This window comes from Ovis canadensis, chromosome 4 (assembly GCF_042477335.2).
Source record: "Ovis canadensis isolate MfBH-ARS-UI-01 breed Bighorn chromosome 4, ARS-UI_OviCan_v2, whole genome shotgun sequence".
Lineage (NCBI taxonomy): Eukaryota > Metazoa > Chordata > Mammalia > Artiodactyla > Bovidae > Ovis > Ovis canadensis.
Window position 1 is genome coordinate 48,063,115 of NC_091248.1, and position 21,735 is coordinate 48,084,849.

The 21,735-nt window shown below is 42.2% G+C and overlaps 1 protein-coding gene across 2 annotated transcripts in view; it reads left to right on the top strand.

The window, feature by feature from the left end:
• ELAPOR2 (endosome-lysosome associated apoptosis and autophagy regulator family member 2) overlaps positions 1-21,735 on the top strand; it is a 215,435-nt gene continuing 193,700 nt past the window's right edge. For both annotated transcript variants that reach the window (XM_069587760.1, XM_070292381.1), the window contains exon 1: positions 1-347. In XM_069587760.1, the coding sequence (XP_069443861.1) occupies positions 159-347 (189 nt within the window). In that variant the 5' untranslated portion in view covers positions 1-158. The remainder of the gene's footprint in view (positions 348-21,735) is intronic.

A 21,735-nucleotide genomic window follows, 5' to 3' on the forward strand; every position in this document is an offset into this window, starting at 1 on the left:
GTGACGGGAGCACGGGCGCCGGCCGCCGGGGCCGCGAGCACAGCGGAGCCGTCAGCTGTGAGCTGAGCGCGCAGCCCTAGCGGCCCGGGAGCAGAACGCGCCCCACCCCGGGAGGCTGCTTTCCAGCCGGCCGGCGGGCCGACCGCAGCGGGAAGGAGATGCTGTTCCTCTGCGCGGGGCCGGCGCGGGGGAGGGGCCGGGGGCGGCCGGCCAGGGCTCCCCGCAGCGGACTCTCGCCGCCCTGGAGCCCCGCCTGGATCTGCTGCTGGGCACTCGCCGGCTGCCAGGCGGCCTGGGCTGGGGACTTGCCCTCCACCTCCGGCCGCCCGCTTCCTCCTTGCCTGGAGGTGAGCCACACCTGCTCTGAAACCTGGAGTTTGCGGGGGGTGGGGGTAGGGGAGAGGGGGCGACTGGAGGTGAAGGATGAGGGTCATGGCCATTTATTGCTCTCTGCTGTCACCTCTTTCCTTCCTGGGAGGACCGGGCTTTTCGTTTGTTTCCAGGGATGAAGTTGCCAGCCCCGAGAGGCTGGCCGAGAGAGGATGTGTGGCTTTGCTGGCTTTGAGGGGATGCTTTCTGCACTCCTGTGTTTTAAGGGCTCTGAAGGACTTTGCGGCGCTTTCCTGGAGTGTCAGGCTTGAGGACCTGGGACCAAGGGGAGTTTTCACCAAGGGCAGAGGACTGGGGAAGCCCTGCCAGTGGGGTTTGGCAAGCTGGCATTGCCGCCGAGGGCTTCCAGCTCCCCCTTCGCCACTCCCCAGTGTCTACAAACCCCTTCCTTTGCACTCAGCGTCCTGATAAGGCCCCGGGGACTTGCCAAGCCAGTGTGTGGTGTCGCTTGGCATCCTTTTGGCAAAACATGGATGTGAATTAGGAAGAAAAAGAATGTGTACTTAGGGAAGAGGTGGGTTGGTCATCTAGAAAATTAGAAAAGACAGAGTTAATATGCTCCTTTTGGGAGATGTTCATCAGCTGGCTGAAGCACTACTACTGTGTATTTTGAAGTTTGAGATTATCGTTGATATTCAGCCAAGAAAGATAAATAGGAGTGATGAGATTTTTTTTTCCCTGCTTTTGGGAGAACTGTACTTAATAATGCCAAAAATGTACAGGGGATGTCATTGGTAGCTGTACTGGGTGTTTATCTTTCCCTTTAGTGTTCCAGAAAGTGCATCCTCTTAATGAAAATCAATGAGGGGAAGGAAGCAACATTTCTGACCTACTTTGAGTGATTATGTTGAGGAGGATGTGAGGAGTGAATACTGTTTTAGGAAGATTGCTAGGAATCAGGGTGATGGGTCATTTTATTTTAATGTAACAAAAATGGGTTAGCTAATATCCCCCTCTGGGAAGCAAGACCAGATCTTGTTCCTTTGTGTCACTTTTTAATTTTACCCAGGCTCGAATTATAGAATATCTGCATTCTAGACCTCATCCATCATCCATATATTTCACCTTCCTCTCCCACAGTCTCAGTCCTAGGACAGACTGAAATGAAAGAGATTCAGATCAAAGGCAGGTATACCAGCACACAGTAGTGTTATAATTGGGGAAATCAGGGCAAGAGCTCAGCGAACAGCTGTGTTTAATTTCAGAGCTTATTAGGATAATTAGTTGTTTAATCTGTGTTCTATCACCTGGAAATAGTCCATTCTTCCAGGCTTCCAGAGAAAGCCCACTTTTTGGTCATCTTCAGATTGAGTAGTTATAACGGGACAAACTTAAAACCTTGCCTCCAGCCCCTAGTCCCAATTATGCAAAACCTTTTTTTTTTTTTCCCCTGAAGTGAAAAGTCAGATTCTTGTAAAATTAATTTTTACTGATGGAGGCTTTACTTGAAACAGGTGAAAGTGAGGGCTAATGAGGGCTAGTGAGGGGGTGGTGGCCACTAGAGCTAGACCGATCCTTTAGGTGAGTACATGTTCTACCCATGCAGACCCAGACAGGATGGAGTTGCACCCTGAGACAGATACAGTGAAACCAGAGGCAGGGGGTTGACTGAAGGTTCCAGAAGGCTGTGTTCAGTTAACTATAGTGAGTTTACAAATTTCACTTGACTCAGTTCCTTGATGTTTCAAGTTCGAATTGATGGGAATAAATAAAATTATAGGAGGACGCTCCTGAACATGCCTGTGGCTTGTGTTTTTAGAAATGGTGACGCGCAGATCCAGTTATGTTCTGATGACTGACGAACAGTTAGTAGATGTTTAACTGGGAGTTAGGGGTTCCTTTGGCGGGGCCAGGGGGCTGAATCTGCTCTTTGGCCTCTGGTCTAACCCACTGAGCTAATTTATAGAATTGATTTTTTTTCTCTCTAACTTTAAGAGGGATATGAGAATGGAGGAATTTTTCAGGCTTTGAGGGGAAGAGTTGGCTGGTGCTTATGTGTGGGGAGGGGCCTTCCGGTGAGATACAGCTATGGAATGTAGGCCAAACCCTTGCGAATAAAGATATAACACTGAAAAGTAACTATTTTGTGTCCACTCCTGCCTGTTGATCCCTTTCCACTCATTATTAACAGAAAAGGAATGCCCCACATAAGGGATAGCACCACTGTGGTGGGGAGGACAGTGAGAGCCGTGAAAGTGAGGGAGGGGTATGAGGCTGGAAACCAAAGCCAGCTCTTAATGACAAGGAGAGGATGTCGAAGGGAAAATCTGCAGGTGATTCTAAACCTCATGGCTGCCAGTACTTTCAGCCTCATCCTCATTTATCAGTATTTTTATAAAAAGTCATCATGTTTAACTGAATCATATAGACTCTCATTTTCCTTGCCTAGTTTTGGCAGAGGAGAAGCAGAGAAAGCTGACCTGGGGAGAATCTTTTTATGATCCCTTGAGTTCACAGGAGAGTGGCTGGGATACGTGCGAAGTTTCACTTAAGATTCTTTGCAGAGGATTGGACTCTGGGTGAAACTCATATAATACAGCTTCCTTTGTCAAAGTCATTGATTATGGAGCAGAGAAGGCGAGAAAAGTGATTACTTTGGAATGCTCAGCTGGGGATCCAGTCAGTAGGGTGGATGCACAAGCGCAGACAGAGGAGACAGTAATAAAAGTACAGTCAGTGTGCCAGCAGTTGAAGGACACCAGTAGGATATGACTTTGATAAATGGCGTTTAAATTAAAACAACAACAAAAAACAGGACTAAACATCAGAGAGTATAGAACTAATTTTCTTCAAACTATTTATGGGGGAACTTAAAAGGATAAGTATCTTCTAGGTTTCTGGGTATCTGCTTTACACTTGTAAAATGATAGTGATAAAAAGAGATCTTTCTGTCTCAATTGTGAGCATGAATATGAGTTAAAAGTGGGTATGAGTCAAAGGAAATTTTACAAATATATGAAAGTTGATGATTGCTAGCTGAGTAGCAGAGAAGGCAATGGCACCCCACTCCAGTACTCTTGCCTGGAAAATCCCATGGACGGAGGAGCCTGGAAGGCTGCAGTCCACGGGGCTGCTGAGGGTTGGACACGACTGAGCAACTTCACTTCACTTTTCACTTTCATGCATTGGAGAAGGAAATGGCAACCCACTCCAATGTTCTTGCCTGGAGAATCCCAGGGACAGGGGAGCCTGGTGGGCTGTCGTCTGTGGGGTCGCACAGAGTCGGACATGACTGAAGCGACTTAGCAGCAGCAGCAGCTGAGTAGACCTCGATCCTGATGTTTCAGGAAGGGTCTACAGAGAAACGTCAGAGGTTCAGAGAAAATAGGCTTATCCAAGAATTGAATACAATGGAATTTTTGACTCATTAGTGGGACTGCCAGAGGAACAAAAAGATAAAAGCCAACAGATGATTCAGAGTTGGAGTAAGGAATTAGAAGAGAGAGTGCATGAGAGAAAAGTGCATAAAAAGAACAGAACTAACTGAATTATGTATGCATTATTTAAATTTGGAAAATTAAATCACAAACTCGCTTGATTCTTACTACGATGTTCTATAGTCCTACATAATATAATTCTTCTGGTTTCTCTGAATCTTGATTGAATCATGACTTTTTGGCCAATGGTTTTTATTCCACCATTGCTGAGTTTAAACCGTTACTGTGCTAGGCAAAATGTCAGCTGATGTGAAATTCCAAATTAAAAAAGTAAAATTTAATTGGGTAAGGATGAGTCAGATATGGAAACTAACAATTGCGGTGAAGTGATTTGTTGCCATGAAAGAAGAAAGGGGCCGTAAAGCTAGTGGGAAGGATAAAAAAAGGCCCTGCAGAAGAGGTGAGGGAGTCCAGAAAGATGAGTAGGAATTTGCCAAGCAAACAAGGGTCAGATGTGAGGTTGGGCTAGTTTAGGGGAAGACATTTTTGATGTAGAGCGCAGACTGAAAATGGCAGCAGCTCAGAACAGTTCCTCTCTAACTGGATATAACTAGAGTGCTGCATGCTATGAGGAGCCTGATGAGAGATGAGCCTCAGAGGCAGGCAGGAGCTGATCATAGAGGACCTTCCATCCTGCTAAGAAGCTGCTCTTCATTTGGTAGGTGATGGGAAGCCATAGAAGGGTTTAAAAATCACAGGTAAGAAAATATAGTTTGGCAACAGTATGGAAGTCACATAGGAGTGGGACATAGAAAGAGGTGAAGCCTGCCAGGAGCAGTTGTAAGCGTCCAGGTAAAGGATGGCAGAACCTCAGTTGAGGAGTAGTTGTGAAGATGGAAAGAGGGAAGGTAAAACTGCCTGTGGGTAGATGTGGAGGGTGAGGGGATGGAAGGTTCTGCCTTGTCTAGAGGCTGGTGCCTCCAGCCTCCATGAGGAGGAGTATGAGGAAGAGGAGATAAGGAGCTTGGTTCTCGAGAGCCGACCTTTCAAGGGTTCACTATGCAGTTAGGTGGCAGGCCCTTTGGCTCAGGGCCGTGGTCTAGGCTGGAGTGGAGACATGGAGCTCACTTGAATGAAAGGCATGGTTGACCCTGCTGGATTGGATGAGATCATCCAGGGAGTGAGCACAAGAAGTGAAAGATGGAACTTGGGTTTTACTGATGTTAAAGGGGGCAGAAACTGAGACGAACACAAAGGAGACAGATAAGGAATAGCAGGTTTCAGGGAAACACAATAGTGTGGAGTTAGGGGGAAAAGGAGTGCCTTTGGTGAAGAAGAGGGTTGTTTGTAGTGTCAGTGGTCCAAAGAAATTCAAATAAGATGAGACCCGAAAAGCGAAGTTTGAATTTGACAGTTAGCTCCCTGGTGCTCTTGCCCGAGTGGGTCCTGTGGAGTGGTGGGATGGTACTAACTGGCAGGTGAGGTAGTAGTGATGGCATGCATGCATGCTAAGTTGCTTCTGTTGTGTCTGACTCTGTACGGACTGTACCTCACCAGGCTCCTCTGTCTGTGGGATTCTCTAGGCAAGAATACTGGAGTGGGTTGCCGTGCCCTCCTCCCCAGGATCTTCCTGATCCAGTGATCAAACCTGCATTTCTGATGATTACTTTCATTGGCAGGGGGATTCTTTACCACTGGCACCACCTGGGAAGCCCAGTAGCAATGGAGTAGTGTTTTGTTATTATGGTATTCCAAGATTTGCTAAGAAATTGGGTCATCCATGTCAAAAGTCAGAAGACTTGTAAGTGGTCCTATTTTCTGTTTGAGACTTTGATGGGAATAGTTGAGAAATAACCTTTAACCTTTCTGTAGGAAGTCTCTGAAGGTCATGGGCTGTGGGTTAAAGGCTTAGGGAGTCTAAAGCCATACTGTCACTGAAGAAGTTAGGACTTGGCTTCTGTTTTCAAGCAGTTAACATAATTAATCTTGCCTGTTATGCTTGTGAAGGTGAATTTTCCATTTCAAATTCTTATGCTCAGAACCATTTCTCATGTTTTAGGCAAATGCAAGCAAGTATTCACACCATCAATATTTACAATGTAAAACCAAGAGTTGACAGATCTGTGAAGTGTCATATTTTAGCACAAGGGATAGAAATAGCAGAGCATAGTATAGAGTGCCACGTTTTCCTATCAGAGTGTATTCTTCAGCACTGCCTTGGATCCTAGAATAATTCTTGCTTGTTGCAAAAAAAGTTAAATTTTGGTGGTCATCTCCTTCCCCCTGAAGAAAGTGTTAGTCGCTCAGTTGTGTCTGACTCTTTGCGACCTCATGAGCTGTAGCCCATAAGGTTCCTCTGTTCATGGGATTCTTCAGACAAGAGTACTGGAGTGGGTTGCCATTTCCTTCTCCAGGGGATCTTCTCAACCCAGGGATCGAACCTGGGTCTCGTGCATTGCAGATTATTTATCATCTGAGCCACTGGGAAAGCCCCCCCCTGAAAAAATCAAGGATAATTCTTATCCCTTTTGCCTTTCTTAATTGAAGTTATATGTAATATTTCAACATTAAACATATTTATTATGTATTCATGTACCAGGTACTAGCAGTAAAATGTTGAATAAAATGTGTGGTCTTCCTCATGTTGAGCTTTATAATCTCATGTGGGCAGACTCAAAGTGACACTGTATATCAGGTAAATACATTTGTCATAAGTTGTGATGGGAACTGTGTGCAGTGGGTGTGCAGTGGGTGTGCAGTGGGTGTGCAGTGGGTATAGCGTTTTTAGTCTGGTTGGGGTGGGAGGGATTCCCCAAAGAAGAGATTTTTAAGCTGAGACCCACAGCATGAGTATGAGGCTGTGGGTGGTGATGGTAGAGCATCTCATCCAGAGGAAACCTTTTACTCCTGGATCAGTTCCTATGACCTGCTTCCCAGGTGGCCCAGGTGGCGAGGAATTCACCTGCCAAGCAGGAGATGCAGGTTGGATCCCTGGGTCAGGAAGATCCCCTGGAGAAAGAAATGGCAAACCACTCCAGTAGTCTTGCCTGGGAAATCCCAGGGATTTAGGAGTCTGGTGGGCTGCAGTTCATGGGATTGCAAGAGCCAGACTTGACTTCACAACTAAACCACCACCATGTCTAACCCTTCCTAGAGTACTAAACACAGACAGACTTTTCACTGTTCCAGCCTGTTGTTTGCTCTGGGGCATCCATACCCTGTTCTACAAAGTCTTCACACACAGACCTATCCTGTAAGGCTGGGTGACTTGTACCCAGCCGTGGGGCCACATAAGAGTGGGAGTCCATGCAATGATCAGGGTGCCCAGCCAGCTGCCCTGATGCACATCTGCATCCATCCAGAGGAAAGAGGGCCTTTGTCTGAGTCATATGCCCAGAGCCGGTTCCATTTTCTGATTCACTCAGAGGTGCAGGAATGCCTTACCAGAGGCTCTGAGCACCTGCCCCTCCAACTCACCCAACATGAGATAGACTCATTAGGGCAGGCATTTCATCCTATTCAGCAAATGGTGATTAACTGTCTTCTTGTTTAAGGCACTTTAGGGGTTTTAGAAATGAGCAAGGTACAGGTCCTCTTCTCTGGGGGCACTAATCATTGCCTTGAAAATATCGTAGAGTGAGTGACTTCCACTCTTTTCAGCTATAAAAAGGAATTGATCTTTATAACACATTTAATCCTAATTGACACCTTCTCTTAATTGTACCAGATTTAAGACTCTGAAACAAAAGCCCAGGGATCAGAATATATTGAAGTTTATTCTCAAGTCAATTTACAGCTCTGGAATTCAGGATGTTATTTAACCTATTTAAAACTTCACTTTTATGAGGTTCTTTCCCCTTAGTCCATGGCTCTCAAAATATGATCCTAACACTAGGACTGTCAGTATTCCCCAGGTACTTGTTAGCAATGCCGGTTACTGGATCCTGTACACACCCTCTTGAATCAGAAACTCTGAGTTTGAGGCCCAGCAATCTGTCACAACCAGCCAGCCCTCTACAGGATTATGAGGCAGGCTAAAGGTGGAGACCACTGCCTTAGGTATAAAGTGAGGGATACAGTTTAATTGTCTGAAACCCAGGGATCTGTTTTGTTGTTAGAATTTCTTCAGCTGTAACTCTTGCTAACTTCCTGCTTCTGCAGGGCATCTTTGTTATTGTTGTTTAGTTGCTAAACTGTGCCTACTCTCTGCAACCACATGGACTGTAGCACGCCAGACTCCTCAGTCTTTGGGATTTTTCAGGCAAGAATACTGGAGTAGGTAACCATTTCCTTTTCCAGGGGATCTTCCTGATCAGGCATCAAACTTGTGTCTCCTCCATTGTCAGGCAGATTCTTTACCACTGAGTCGGCAGGGAGGCCCACTTAGGGATATCTAGTATTAATGTTTTAGCACACTTCCTACCTATGTATTTTCTTTTCCTTTTTAGCTATAAGTGAGTGCGTAGTTTATGTAGATGTTGTATCTTTTTCTCTCTTATTTAAGCATTTCCCAATGATATTAATGTTTCTTTATAAGTATTTTTGTAATATTTATAAAATATTTTAATATATGAATATTGCAAAATACAGCATCGTTTGAGTACCTGCCATTGTCTACTTATGAGCCTTTTACTTCAGCCTTTCATTGAAAATGCCCTTTCCAAGGTCAACAATGACCTCCTCTTTGCTATAATAAGTTCATCGGTCATGCCTCACCTTTCCCTGCTTTATTATATCACTGGACCAAGCTGACTGCTCCGTCACCACTGAAACACCTACTTGGCTTCAGGCATCCCGCGCTCTCCTGGTTTTTTCTTATTCCACTGCAGCCCTTCTCAGTCTTTGCCAGTTCTTCCTCATGTCCCTGATTTCTTTACACTGGGACTTTCCTGCTTCAATCCTTAACCCCCTTATTTTTTCTGTCACCCTCTCTCCTCACACTGTGGGTGATGTCATACAGTTTTTTGGTTTTAAATGCCATATGCCAATGGACCTCTCTCAGTTCCCATCTCCTGCGTGGCCATCTCATGGCTTCATGACAAGCACAGCCTGGATGCCTATGCTTGGGTAAGTGTCTCAAACCTGATGCATCTGAAACTGAGCCCCTGCTCTTGCCTGCTCCAGCTCCTGTGTGGTCTTCCCCAGTTTTTTGACTGGCAAGTCCTCCCTTTGAGTGACTCAGGCCTCAACATCTGGAGTCTCCCCTGACTTCTTGTCCTCCCATGTCTCACATCCAATCTGTTAGCAAACTCTCTGGTCTCTGCTTCCGAAGAGCCAGAGTCAGAGCTTCTCACGCCTTGGCCTGCTGGACCACACCACCAGAAGACCTCGCCTGGATGATGGCTGTTGTTTCCCATCTTGATCTCCAGTTTGATCTCAGCAGAGCAGTCAAGAGATCCCATTAAAACATGTGTTATCTTTTGCTCAGAGCTCTTCTAAGGCTTCGTTCAGAATCAGAGATCTGATGGTGGCTTGCAGGGCCAACGTGATCCGGCCTCCATTAAGCCTCTCATGTCATCTTACTATTCCCCCCATTCTCCATTCTACTTCAGCCTTCCCGTTCTCTCTGCTTCTTGGAGAACGTGTTGTGGAAACTTTCCTCAGGGCTTCTGCCCTGGGTCTTCCTTTGCTTTCAGCTCTCTTCTCAGATACCTACTTGTCTTTCTCCCTCATGTCCTTTAGGTTTCTACTCACTTGTCATCTTCTCAGTCAGGCCTTCCCTGGTCACCTACTTAAAATTGCAGCCATCTCTCTATCCCCATTTCATGCTTTTATTTTTCTCCATATCACTTTTCAGCATCCATCATAATATACATTTAAATTATTTAGCGTTTATGAGCCCGCTGTCAGTAACTCTTAAGTTCCATAAAGACAAGGCAATCCCTTCCTCCATCCCTTTCTTCCTACTTCTTTTCAGAGATAAGCTACTGCACTCCAGTATTCTTGCCTGGAGGAGTCCATGGATAGAGGAGCCTGGCAGGCTACAGTCCACAGAGGTGCAAAGAGTTAGACACGAATCAGTAACTGGACACACACACACACACTGTATCCTTAGCACCTCAAACAGTGCCTAGCACTGTGTCAAACAAATGAGTAAATTTAATTTTGATTGTTTTTAATTCTTTGTAGTATAAAAATACATACACAACAATATCATAAGGAACAACACAAACCATTGAATTCCTGATTATTGAAGATATTATAAAATTGCCTCAGAGATCTTAGATTGAAGGATATGAACCATACTGTACTAAACAACAGTGAAAAGTGTTATTGATTTATTTATTATTTTTAATTGAAGTATAGTTGATTTACAGTGTCATGTTAGTCTCAGGTGTATAGCACAATGATTCAGTTTTATATTGATATATTTTTTTCAGATTCTTTTCCCTTATAAGTTGTTACAAAATATTGAATATAGTTACCTGTGCTCTAAGTTGGTCTTTGTTGGTTATCTGATTTATTATAGTAGTGTGTGGGCTTCCCTTGTGGCTCAGATGGTAAATAATCCGCCTGCAATGCAGGAGACTTGGGTTCAATCCCTGAGTTAGGAGGATCCCCTGGAGGAGGACATGGCAACCCACTCTAGTATCCTTGCCTGGAGAATCCCTACGGACAGAGGAACCTGGAGCGCTACTGTCCGTGGGGTCACAGAGAGACGGACATGATTGAGCAGCTAAGCGCACATAGTAGGGTGTATGTCTGTGAAAAATTATTAGTATTAATTTGATGGTGGAAAATGCTGTCTCACTGATGTAATTTGCATTTCTTTAATCACTGTTGATGGTCGGTATTTTTAATGTGACTTAGCTTTTTGTATTTCACTTTTTGTGGAATTTCTGTTTAGGTGTTTTCATTTACTATTTTTCTTACGTATATGGTGCTTTTAATATATACTAAGGATATGATATATACAGTACTTTGAAAACACATTTCCTTATATTTTTTTCCTGTCTACATGCTTTGCAATAATATAAAATCCAGAGAAAGTAATTAATTATTCAGATAATAAGTATGTATATGGAATTACTTCCCTTAACATATAGCATAGGAATAAATTCTAATTAAAAAATCTAATGTTTGATACATAATACTGTGTGACTGACTGAGAAAAATCCTGAAACAACTGCTGAGTGACCAAGAATTCTTGAGTTTCGATTGACAGTCTTTATTCTAAGAGTGTTCTTTTGAAATTTCAAGACCACCCTACTTCATTCGCTGTTTATTCTTTTTCCATGGCCATTCATGTGTTTATTTGTTCATGTGACATTTAATGAGTTCAGATCATGTATTTCTCTCATAGGTAAACTAATCGTATGGAAGTCTATGACTACAGATGGGTTAAGTGCTGTGATGAAGTTATGCAGAGTTTTATAGAAGCAGAGATGGGGGACTGAATCACACTAAGGAGTCCTGGTCTCAGAGAATGTGCTGTCTGAGCTGTTTTGAAAGAGTTCTGCAAGTGCTTTATAGTATGCACAGAGGCCAGCCTATCTTATTAGCCAAAGTAAACTGATTGTGTGACTACACAGAGGAGTTAAATCACATGACCACTTCACGGGCTGGAGTAAAGCCGTATGAGTGACTGTGGCAAGAGAGAACTAGATTATGAGGAAGACTGGGACTGAGGTTTTTGTGAGAAAAACTTTGGGGAATCATTGACATCAGGTTAGACAGATTATTTTGTTTGTCAGTGGAGGAATATAAAAGGGGGTAATATTGGAGGCAGGAAGATCAGTTAGGAGGCTGTCACCTCTCCCATGAGAAGGAAAAAAAAAAGAGCTAAGCAAACGGTCAAAGGGGGAGTCTAGGAGATGGATTTGACAGCTGAATGATCAATTTCAGTCTACCACAACTTCTAGGGGTTTTGCCTTGTGCTACTTGGTAGACACTACCTTTCACTGAGATTGAAAATGTAAGAGGTGAATAGGGCTGCTGGGAGAAAGGATGAGTTCATTATTGGCATCCTCAGCTTAAAGTGCCCAAGGGACAGCCAAGCAGTGCTCTTCCAGAGACAGCTGAATGTTTGCAAGTGCATCCAAGAGGTGACTTGGGAGCCAAGGGGCACATAGTAAGAGGTAATTGAAGCCAGTGGTGTTGATGAGGTCACCTCGGCTGTGAGCACCGTGTGTTGAGGAAGGTGCTCAGGGAAACACCAGCATTTAGAGGCAAGCAGGGGAAGAAGCGATTAGGAAAGAGTGAAAGCACAGAAGCTGACTAAGGGTCGAAGGGTTAGGTGACCAATCAATCTGCAGTATGATACAGGCACATGGTTCTTGATGTTTGGTTAGACATTTGAAATATCATGTCCCTGTGGACAAGATGCAGAAGTATATGCTGAATGATAGTATATCTAGGAAGAGTCTTGGATACGTGAACAAATGTACCCTGAGGTTATTAATTCAAGGACTTAATGATAAACTGGAGGAAGATTTCCAATGTAATAACCTTTGGTCTTAGTCTCTAGTCTCTGTCCTGTTACTGTTATACTTTGACTGTTGAAACAGTAGTGTGGTTTTGAGAAGGCTTAACCAAAATTTGTAAAGTGAGAAAGCTGAGAAAGATGCCTAATGAGTTGGAAAACAGAATTGGGATTCAGGTGATTGCAAAAGGCTAGAGTAATGGGCAAGCATAATTGTTTTAAATGTGGACTGTCCTTTTTGGTTCTGAAATTTAGATATTCAAGTATAAGATGAGGAATTCTTGCTTAAAAGTACTTTTGAAGCCACAAATGTCATGTGGCTGCCAAAAGCAGTGATGGGCAGGCAGAAGGATTCTTTGGTTCTATTAATATAGGCAGAGTGGTTGGCTCATAGAAAGTGGACATTTAACAGGTCAGTAATATTCTTGCCTTGAGAACCCCATGAACAGTATGAAAAGGCAAAAAGCCTCTTGATGAAAGTGAAAGTGGAGAGTGAAAAAGTTGGCTTAAAGCTCAACATTCAGAAAACGGACATCGTGGCTTCTGGTCCCATCACTTCATGGTCAATAGATGGGGAAACAGTGGAAACAGTGTCAGACTTTATTTTTGGGGGCTCCAAAATCACTGCAGATGGTGATTGCAGCCATGAAATTAAAAGATGCTTACTCCTTGGAAGAAAAGTTATGACCAACCTAGATAGCATATTGAAAAGCAGAGACATTCATTACTTTGCCAACAAAGGTCCATCTAGTCAAGGCTATGGTTTTTCCAGTGGTCATGTATGGATGTGAGTGTTGGACTGTGAAGAAAGCTGAGCACCAAAGAATTGGTGCTTTTGAACTGTGGTGTTGGAGAAGACTCTTGAGAGTCCCTTGGACTGCAAGGAGATCCAACCAGTCCATTCTGAAGGAGATCAGCCCTGGGATTTCTTTGGAAGGAATGATGCTAAAGCTGAAACTCCAGTACTTTGGCCACCTCATGCAAAGAGTTGACTCATTGCAAAAGACTCTGATGCTGGGAGGGATTGGGGGCAGGAGGAGAAGGGGACGACAGAGTATGAGATGGCTGGATGGCATTACTGACTCGATGGACATGAGTCTGAGTGAACTCTGGGAGTTGGTGATGGACAGGGAGGCCTGGCGTGCTGCGATTCATGGGGTCGCAAATAGTGGGACACGACTGAGCGACTGAACTGAATACCACTTACATGGCTTCCCTGATAGCTCGGTTGGTAAAGAATCTGCCTGCAATGCAGGAGACCTCGGTTCGATTCCTGGGTCAGGAAGATCCCCTGGAGAAGGGATAGGCTACCCACTCCAGTATTCTTGGGGTTCCCTTATGGCTCAGCTGGTAAAAAAAATGCACCTGCAATGTGGGAGACCTGGGTTTGATCTCTGGTTTGAAAAGATCTCCTGGAGAAGGGAAAGGCTACCCACTCCAGAATTCTGGCCTGGAGAATTCCACAGACTGTATAGTCCATGGAGTTGCAAAGAGCCAGACACGACTGAGTGACTTTCACTTAGGGTTTCCCTGATAGCTCAGTTGGTAAATAATCTGCCTGCAATGCGTGAGACCTGGGTTGGATCCCTGGGTTGGGAAGATCCCCTGGAGAAGGGAAAGGTTACCCACTCCAGTATTCTGGCCTGGAGAATTCCATGGAATCACAAAGTTGGACACAACTGAGCGACTTTCACTTTACTTTCAATACAACTGAGGTGCAGTATTTGAAGAGGGACATTGGAATAGGGTGATGTTAGTTTAAGGTGTAAATTAGGAAGATGAACTATTTGGAGAGTGTCTCCAAATACTTGATGATGGGTCAAAGGAGCTGAGGCTGTTTAGCTTGAAGAAGACTTAAGGGGACCATAGTAGTGAGCCTCAAATAACAGTCAGTGCAGTCACGCATAAGAGATATTGGTGTAGTGCTCACTTAGAGGACAAGATTAGGCTTAGTGCTGATAGAAGAATGCACAATTTAGTTCATCCAAGAAGATGTTTGATATCTGTAGAACCATGTGCTGCTACTTTTAACTCTGAAAGTTGCAGAGTTGTTGTTTTTTAGGACAGACTGTTGTCTTGGGTCACGTCTGTGTGGAACCATGAATTCTGCTTTACTGCACTGCATCTGTGTTACTGTGGGCTTCCCTGGTGGCTCAGGAGGCTAAGAATCCTCCTGCAATGCAGGAGACATGAGTTCAATCCCTGGGTTGGGAAGATCTCCTGGAGAAGGAAATGGCAACCTACTCCAGTGTTCTTGCCTGGGAAATCCCACGGACAGAAGAGCCTGGTTGGCTATAGTCCATGGTGTAGCAAAAGGTTGGCCAGGACTGAGTGACTAACACTTAGGTTCAGTTCAGTTACTTAGTCATGTCTGACTCTCTGTGATCCCATGGACTGCAGCACACCAGGCCTCCCTGTCCATCACCAACTCCTGGAGCTGGCTCAAACTCATGTCCATTGAGTCGGTGATGCCATCCAACCAACTCATCCTCTGTTGTCCCCTCCTCCTCCTGCCTTCAATCTTTCCCAGCATCAGGTTCTTTTCAAATGAGTCAGTTCTTGTATCAGATGGCCAAAGTATTAGAGTTTTAGCTTCAGCATCAGCCCTTCCAATGAACACCCAGGACTGATCTCCTTTAGGATGGACTGGTTGGATCTCCTTGCAGTCCAAGGGACTCTCAAGAGTCTTCTCCAACACCAAAGTTCAAAAGTATCAATTCTTTGGCGCTCAGCTTTCCTTACAGTCCAACTCTGACATCCATACATGACTGCTGGAAAAACCATAGCTTTGATTAGATGGGCCTTTGTTGGCAAAGCAATGTTTCTGCTTTTTAATATGCTGTCTAGGTTTGTCATACCTTTTCTTCCAAGGAGCAAGCATCTTTTAATATCATGGCTGCAGTCTGTGGTAGATTTAAGGGGCAGTTTAATGAATGTATGTGCATTGCTACTGTAACAAGTGAGAAGATAAATCTTTCTCCTTGGTGGTTTAATCCTAGGACACATTCTTTTTTAATCTTTCATCCGTAGCACTGTATTCTAAGATTGCTACATTGTAAACATAAAGCAATGCCCTTTGGTGTTTAACATCCTAAAGTTGAGAACAGGAAGAACTGGCCATTTGAAATGTAAGTTTACCCCTGACTTCTATGTGATAATTCTTGGGCATATCAGTAATGCATACTAGGAGAAAATTTAAGCCAAAATAATCAGTTGATGCTTAAGTAGATCTGAACTTGGTATGCTAGAAAGTGCTTCACTATCTAAATAGCAGGTAAATGCTAACACCACTTGCTTTAACTTTTTTTTTTTATGGTTTCACTTTTCCCATTTGACCTTTTTAAAATTAAAAGCAGTGTATGTATAACATTTTAGAAAAGTGAAGTAATAAAACCATCCTTAATCCCACCAAATAAGCACACCACTCTGAATATCTTAGCATTTGTAATAGGAATAACACATATTTCTCTGCATGTATTTCATGCATGAATTTACATGTATGTTGACAAAATGGGAATATTCTGTACATACAGTTGGTGATTTTTTTTTCGTTTAGTAATATGCTGTGAATTTACTGCCACATTTTAATTCAACTAAAATTTTATTCAGTGCTTGTTGTCAGGTAAATCTTTGACTTTATTCTTTGAAAAGCCAGTTTTAACAAATAATATTTGACCAATCCATAATCCATCGTTTCTCTATCGATTTGTTTTCTATGCCAAATAGGCATATATATTCTTTATGATCTATTATTTTATGTATAACATATGAGGCATATTATATAAACATACAAACATTTATTTGATTCCTTTTGGGCTACTTTGTATCTGTTGGTATTTTTGTACCAAGATTGCTCACAGAGATTTATAATACAATTTTATATAATATTTTTCGCTTTTCTCTCAGATTTCTCAACTGTTCTCACTCCATTTAGTCTTCCAGTTCAATTTCAGAATACTTCTGAAAATTAAAAAAAAAATTCTCCCGGAAATTTTTTCTTGGATTCTGTTGAATTTCATTTATTTGGGAAAAAAATGTCATCTTTACAGAATTATCTTCATATTTGAGGGCAGAATCTGCTTCAGTGTTTGAAGCATTCTGTATTTTTCACCTGCACAGTCCTTTATACCTGTTTTGTGTTACTATTTTCTGTGGCTGTTTCCCCTACCATTTTACCTTTTGATTTTTCCCTGATATATTGAAAAGCTAGTGTATTTTGAAAGTTAATTGTGTATCTAGTTTCTTACAGAGCAGTCTTGGTAATTCTAATATTTTGTCAGTTAATTATCTTCAGTTTTCTTGGTAACAGTACTATTTATTGAATGAGTGTATAAACACTTTACTTATATTAACAGCAGTTCTCACAGCAGTCCATGCCTCTGCTTTTAGAGATGAGGAAACTGGAGGTGAAAGGCAATTAATACCTTGAAGAAGATGACAAAGCTGGTGAGCCATGAGGCTGGGATGTATTTGTCTCCAGAGGCCTCACTGAACCCCACAGCCTTTTACTCTGCCTACCCGGGAGACTGGTCTATACTTAGAGCTCGTGACAGCTGCTTCCAGGAGGCTACATACTGAATTGTATTAAAGGACACCGAGCAGCTACTTATAGATTTTTTCTCTTTTAGTCAATCATTGTCATTATTCTGTTTTCTCAAGGTAGTAATTGCCTTTTCCTCTGTTTCAGAACTCCGCCGTCCCCTCCAAGGCAGATATTAGTGTTGCACATGTCTTCACTGGGGGAGCTCCCTGTACTGCTCACTGGGTCTCACCCTCAGACGGCTGGGTGCACAGTGGGTGCTTTGGTCCTCTTGCCTCCGGGATTAGAGTTCTGTGCAGTATCCCTGGACCAGCTCCTGCTGTCAGACAAACTTTCTGTGCTGGTCAGCTGAGGGGATCTCATTCTGCCTATACTAGATTCTTGATTAGAAAAATGTTTTTAAAATTTTGAAGTAGCAGAGCTGTCTGTAGTATTTCCACAGCAAGCAGCACGTGGCAGGCACTGGACCTTGAGTATGTCTTGTTACTGTCTTCATCTGTGTGTACTGAGAATAAAGAATGGAGATGAAATCGAGGGTGAGGGGTATTGTTCTGATGATGTCTTCAACTACAAATAAAAGGCTAAACTCGGTTGTAAAAACAGTATATACCAAAGACGATTGAGAATAAAAATCGATGGACCACTGTTCTATCATTTTACCACAACTATATTAATGTTTTTATTCCTCTTTTTTTAAAGACTTGTGTCACAGTTATACAAGTCAGACATTGTTCTAAGTGTTTAGGCATATTCATGCATTTAAAAATAATCATCTGTTATTAGTCTGTTCATTGTTCATATGTAAATGATACTGCTTTAAAGTGTTATTCAGATATTTTATGAGAAGATTGAACAATTGCCTCAAACTTTAAAAAAAATTTTTTTGAAGATTAATTGAAGTACACTAAATGACAGACATTTGAAGTATACAGTTTGGTCAGTTTTGACATATGTGTATACTCATGAAACTGTCAGTATAATCATGATAGCCATTTCCAATAGCCCCAAAGGCTTCCTGCTTCCGTTTTGTAATCCAGCCCTTCCTCTGCCCTGTCCCCAGGCAGCCACTGATTTGCTTTCAGTCACTGCAGATTCACGTGCTTTTTCTAGATTTTATATAAAGGGACTCATATAAGCATATCCTTTTTTTTGATCTGGCTTTCTTTCACTCATAATGATTCTGAGATTGATTCGCACTGTGGTGAGTATCAATAGCTTGTCCCTTTTTATTGCTGAGTAGCATTCCATTGTATGGCTCTGCCACATATGCCCATCTATTTTTAACATGGCATAGTTTTAACCATAGCACTTGATATTCTCAAGCTCTGGTATGATAATGTGATCTGTGAATATCAAGAACTCATTAGTGAGGACTCCAAATAGGTTGTTTATAAAGTGCAGCAGCAGCAGCCTGAAATGTAAATGTAAGCACTCAGGGACTTTCAGCATCCTGACATACTCTGGGAGTTAATTTAGTTTTCTGTTTCATTCAGTGCTTAGTGCTATTTCAGACAAATCTTGATTTTTTTGGGAAGAGCTAATCATTTAGTTAGATCAACTTGTTGGAACGGCTTCCATTTGCCTGCCTATCTGCCAAGAGATCATTTCATGATCAGTTACTGAATGCATGTCTCTCAGAGTGCAGGTGAAAAAGGAGGATCTTCCACCACTCATTTGAAGGCTAAAATAAGGACTTTTATTTATTTTTCATTCATAGTGATGAGCATTTGTGGACTGTCTGGATAGTGAGAGAAGTCTTTGTGTTCATTTGGAAGGATAATTCAGTATACTGATTACGAGTTGAAATTTTATTTATTTATTTAGTTATTTTCCACAAGGGACACCTGAGCTCCTTATCAGGTCAACAGACTCAACAGCAATCCTTGGAATTATATTTCTATAAGCATAAATCTAGCAAGATAGCTAAGTTAAACTGTGTGTTTTTTTTTTTTTTTGTGGAATTTTGGTTGACTAACATGTTTGTGTTGAGAATAAGGTAAGAATTCTTTTAGAGTAATGGTGGCTCTGAAAACTCTGGTCTTTTTTTTTCTCCAGAAGGACAAATGTACTGACATGAGTGATGACCGTGAGACAGGCTACCTTGTCCCGTGTAGGGTTATTTTCTTTGTAGCAGCAGGTGAGGACTTTGGTAGGACAGAGAGAACGAATGTCACTCACTTGACTTCCTTGACTGCAAGTTTTGCATCTCCGTGGTGGACACAGAGAAAGGTAGGCTAGTCCTTAACCTGACCTTCTTTTTCAGGTATGACTTGTTTTGGACCTTCCCTTCAAAGCTCGGCTCCTTACCTTTATTTCTTTAATTTCCCACTCTCTATTCAACTCACTGTAGTCTGGCTTTTATCTCAATCATTTCCCTAAATGTCTTGTTATGTAATCCTCTCCTAATTACCAGTGGTTTTTTTAATCCTCATCCTGCTCTTTTTCTCTGCAGCATTAAACCCTCTTTTCTAGGTTGCTCCTCTCTTGCTTTCTGAGATACTTCTGAAATCTTGTATTACTCTATTGTAGATCCTATTTCTTTAGCTAGCTGCTACTCTGTTACTCCTTTGTAAATGCTGGTTATTCCCAGGTTTTTGCACTTGGTCTTTGTCTTTTTACACTGTTCGTGCCGTCTTTGAATGATCTTTACCCATATTTTACTTTATAATCCTTATTTTCTTTAAATAGAAGTAATACATTCTTATTATAAACAATTTGAGTGTTTTGAACAAGAAAAAAGATACCTGCAGTCCCACTATGGAGAACCAGTGTTAATATTTTTCATCCAATTGCCTGTCTTACCTACAAAGTTGTTTAAATGACTCTTTAAATCCAACCTTCAGTGCTTGATTCTCCATCAAGTTCCAAAAGCACATTGACAACTCTTTCATAAATGCCTCTGGTAGGATATCCTTGACTATTTAAAATTAAAAACATCTCAAACCAAATTCATTATCTTCCCCTCTACTTGAAACTAGTTTTTCTTCTTGCTTTCATTTTTGATTGGTTGATAGTCATTGACCTGAATTCGTTGGTTCTCTTTGCATCTCTGAACTCCAGGTGGATCCAATTAGTCATAAAATAGTTATTTTAATATCATATATAAGGCTCTTTATCATGTGGCCTCAGGTGACCTCTCCAGCTTTTTCCTTCTGCCTTTTACCCCCATTTCACCCCTTTTATTCTGTGATCTAACCACAGTTCTCAATTTCCAGAGATTATCATGCACTTCCATCTGTGGATGCTTTGCTCATGGCTATGTCTGCAAAACCATTTCTTCTCCTCAGTACAGCTAACCTTTAATTATTATTCAGAACATGGATTAAATGTCCTTTTGGGGTCTGAAATACCCACTTCCCAGCAGAGTGAATCCGAAGCATAACCCTTTTTACACGGGCTAGGATTTGTCCTGACTAAAGAAGAAGCCCAAATGCAATGGCTCAATTATGAGTGTTTGAAAATATATGAGCATTTATTGTCTGAAAATAAATGACCAGAGACTAGCCTTCAAGTGTATTTCAAGCAGCAGACCTGGGGCTAGTGAGTAGAGTTTATAGTGAGGAACATTTTTCTTTAGACTAAGGAAGAATTGTAACCTTTGAAGATATATCACAGTGAAAAGGACTTTATAGCTCTTTTATAGCTCTTTATCCGTAAATGTCAATAAGCAGTCGCTGTAAATGACTGTTTTTCATGGATCCATTAATTTAATCAACATTGTTAATCACTTTGACAGCCATTGTGCCTGAGGTACACAGATGAAAAAAAAAAATCCTTTAAGGAGTTTATAATCTAATGTAGTGGTTCTCAACCTTGCTGCACATGAGAATCATAGACTAATAACATGTTTCTAGTTTAGTAATCTCTGAGGACAGGGCCCACTCAATATGCCAGCAAATATGGAAAACTCAGCAGTGGCCGCAGGACTGGAAAAGGTCAGTTTTCATTCCAATCTCAAAGAAAGGCAATGCCAAAGAATGCTCAAACTACTTCACAATTGCATTCATCCTAGTAAAGTAATGCTTAAAATTCTCCAAGCCAGGCTTCAACAGTACGTGAACCGTGAACTTACAGATGTTTAAGCTGGTTTTAGAAAAGGCAGAGGAACCAGAGATCAAATTGCCAACATCTGTTGGATCACTGAAAAATCAAGAGAGTTCCAGAAAAACATCTAGTCCTGCTTTATGGACTATGCCAAAGCCTTTGACTGTGTGGATCACAATAAACTGTGGAAAATTCTGAAAGAGATGGGAATACCAGACCACCTGACCTGCCTCTCGAGAAACCTGTGTGCAGGTCAGGAAGCAACAGTTAGAACTGGATATGGAACAACAGACTGGTTCCAAATAGGAAAAGGAGTATGTCAAGGCTGTATATTGTCACCCTGCTTATTTAACTTCTATGCAGAGTACATCATGAGAAACGCTGGGCTGGATGAAGCACAGGCTGGAATCAAGATTGCTGGGAGAAATATCAATCAGCTCAGATATGCAGATGACACCACCCTTATGGTAGAAAGTAAAGAAGAACAAAGAGCCTCTTGATGAAAGTGAAAGAGGAGAGTGAAAAAGTTGGCTTAAAGCTTAACATTAAGAAAATGAAGATCGTGGCATCTGGTCCCATCACTTCATGGCAGATAGTTGGGGAAACAGTGGAAACAGTGACTGACTTTATATTACTGGGCTCCAAAATCACTGCAGATGGTGATTGCAGCAATGAAATTAAAAGATGCTTACTCCTTGGAAGGAAAGTTATGAGCAACCTTAATAGCATATTCAAAAGCAGAGACATTACTTTGCCAACAAAGGTCCATCTAGTCAAGGCTATGGTTTTTTCCAGTGGTCATGTATGGATGTGAGAGTTGGACTATAAAGAAAGCTGAGTGCCAAAGAATTGATGCTTTTGAAATATGGTGTTGGAGAAGACTCTTGAGAGTCCCTTGGACTCTTGCAAGGAGATCCAACCAGTCCATCCTAAAGGAGATCAATCCTGGGTGTGCATTGGAA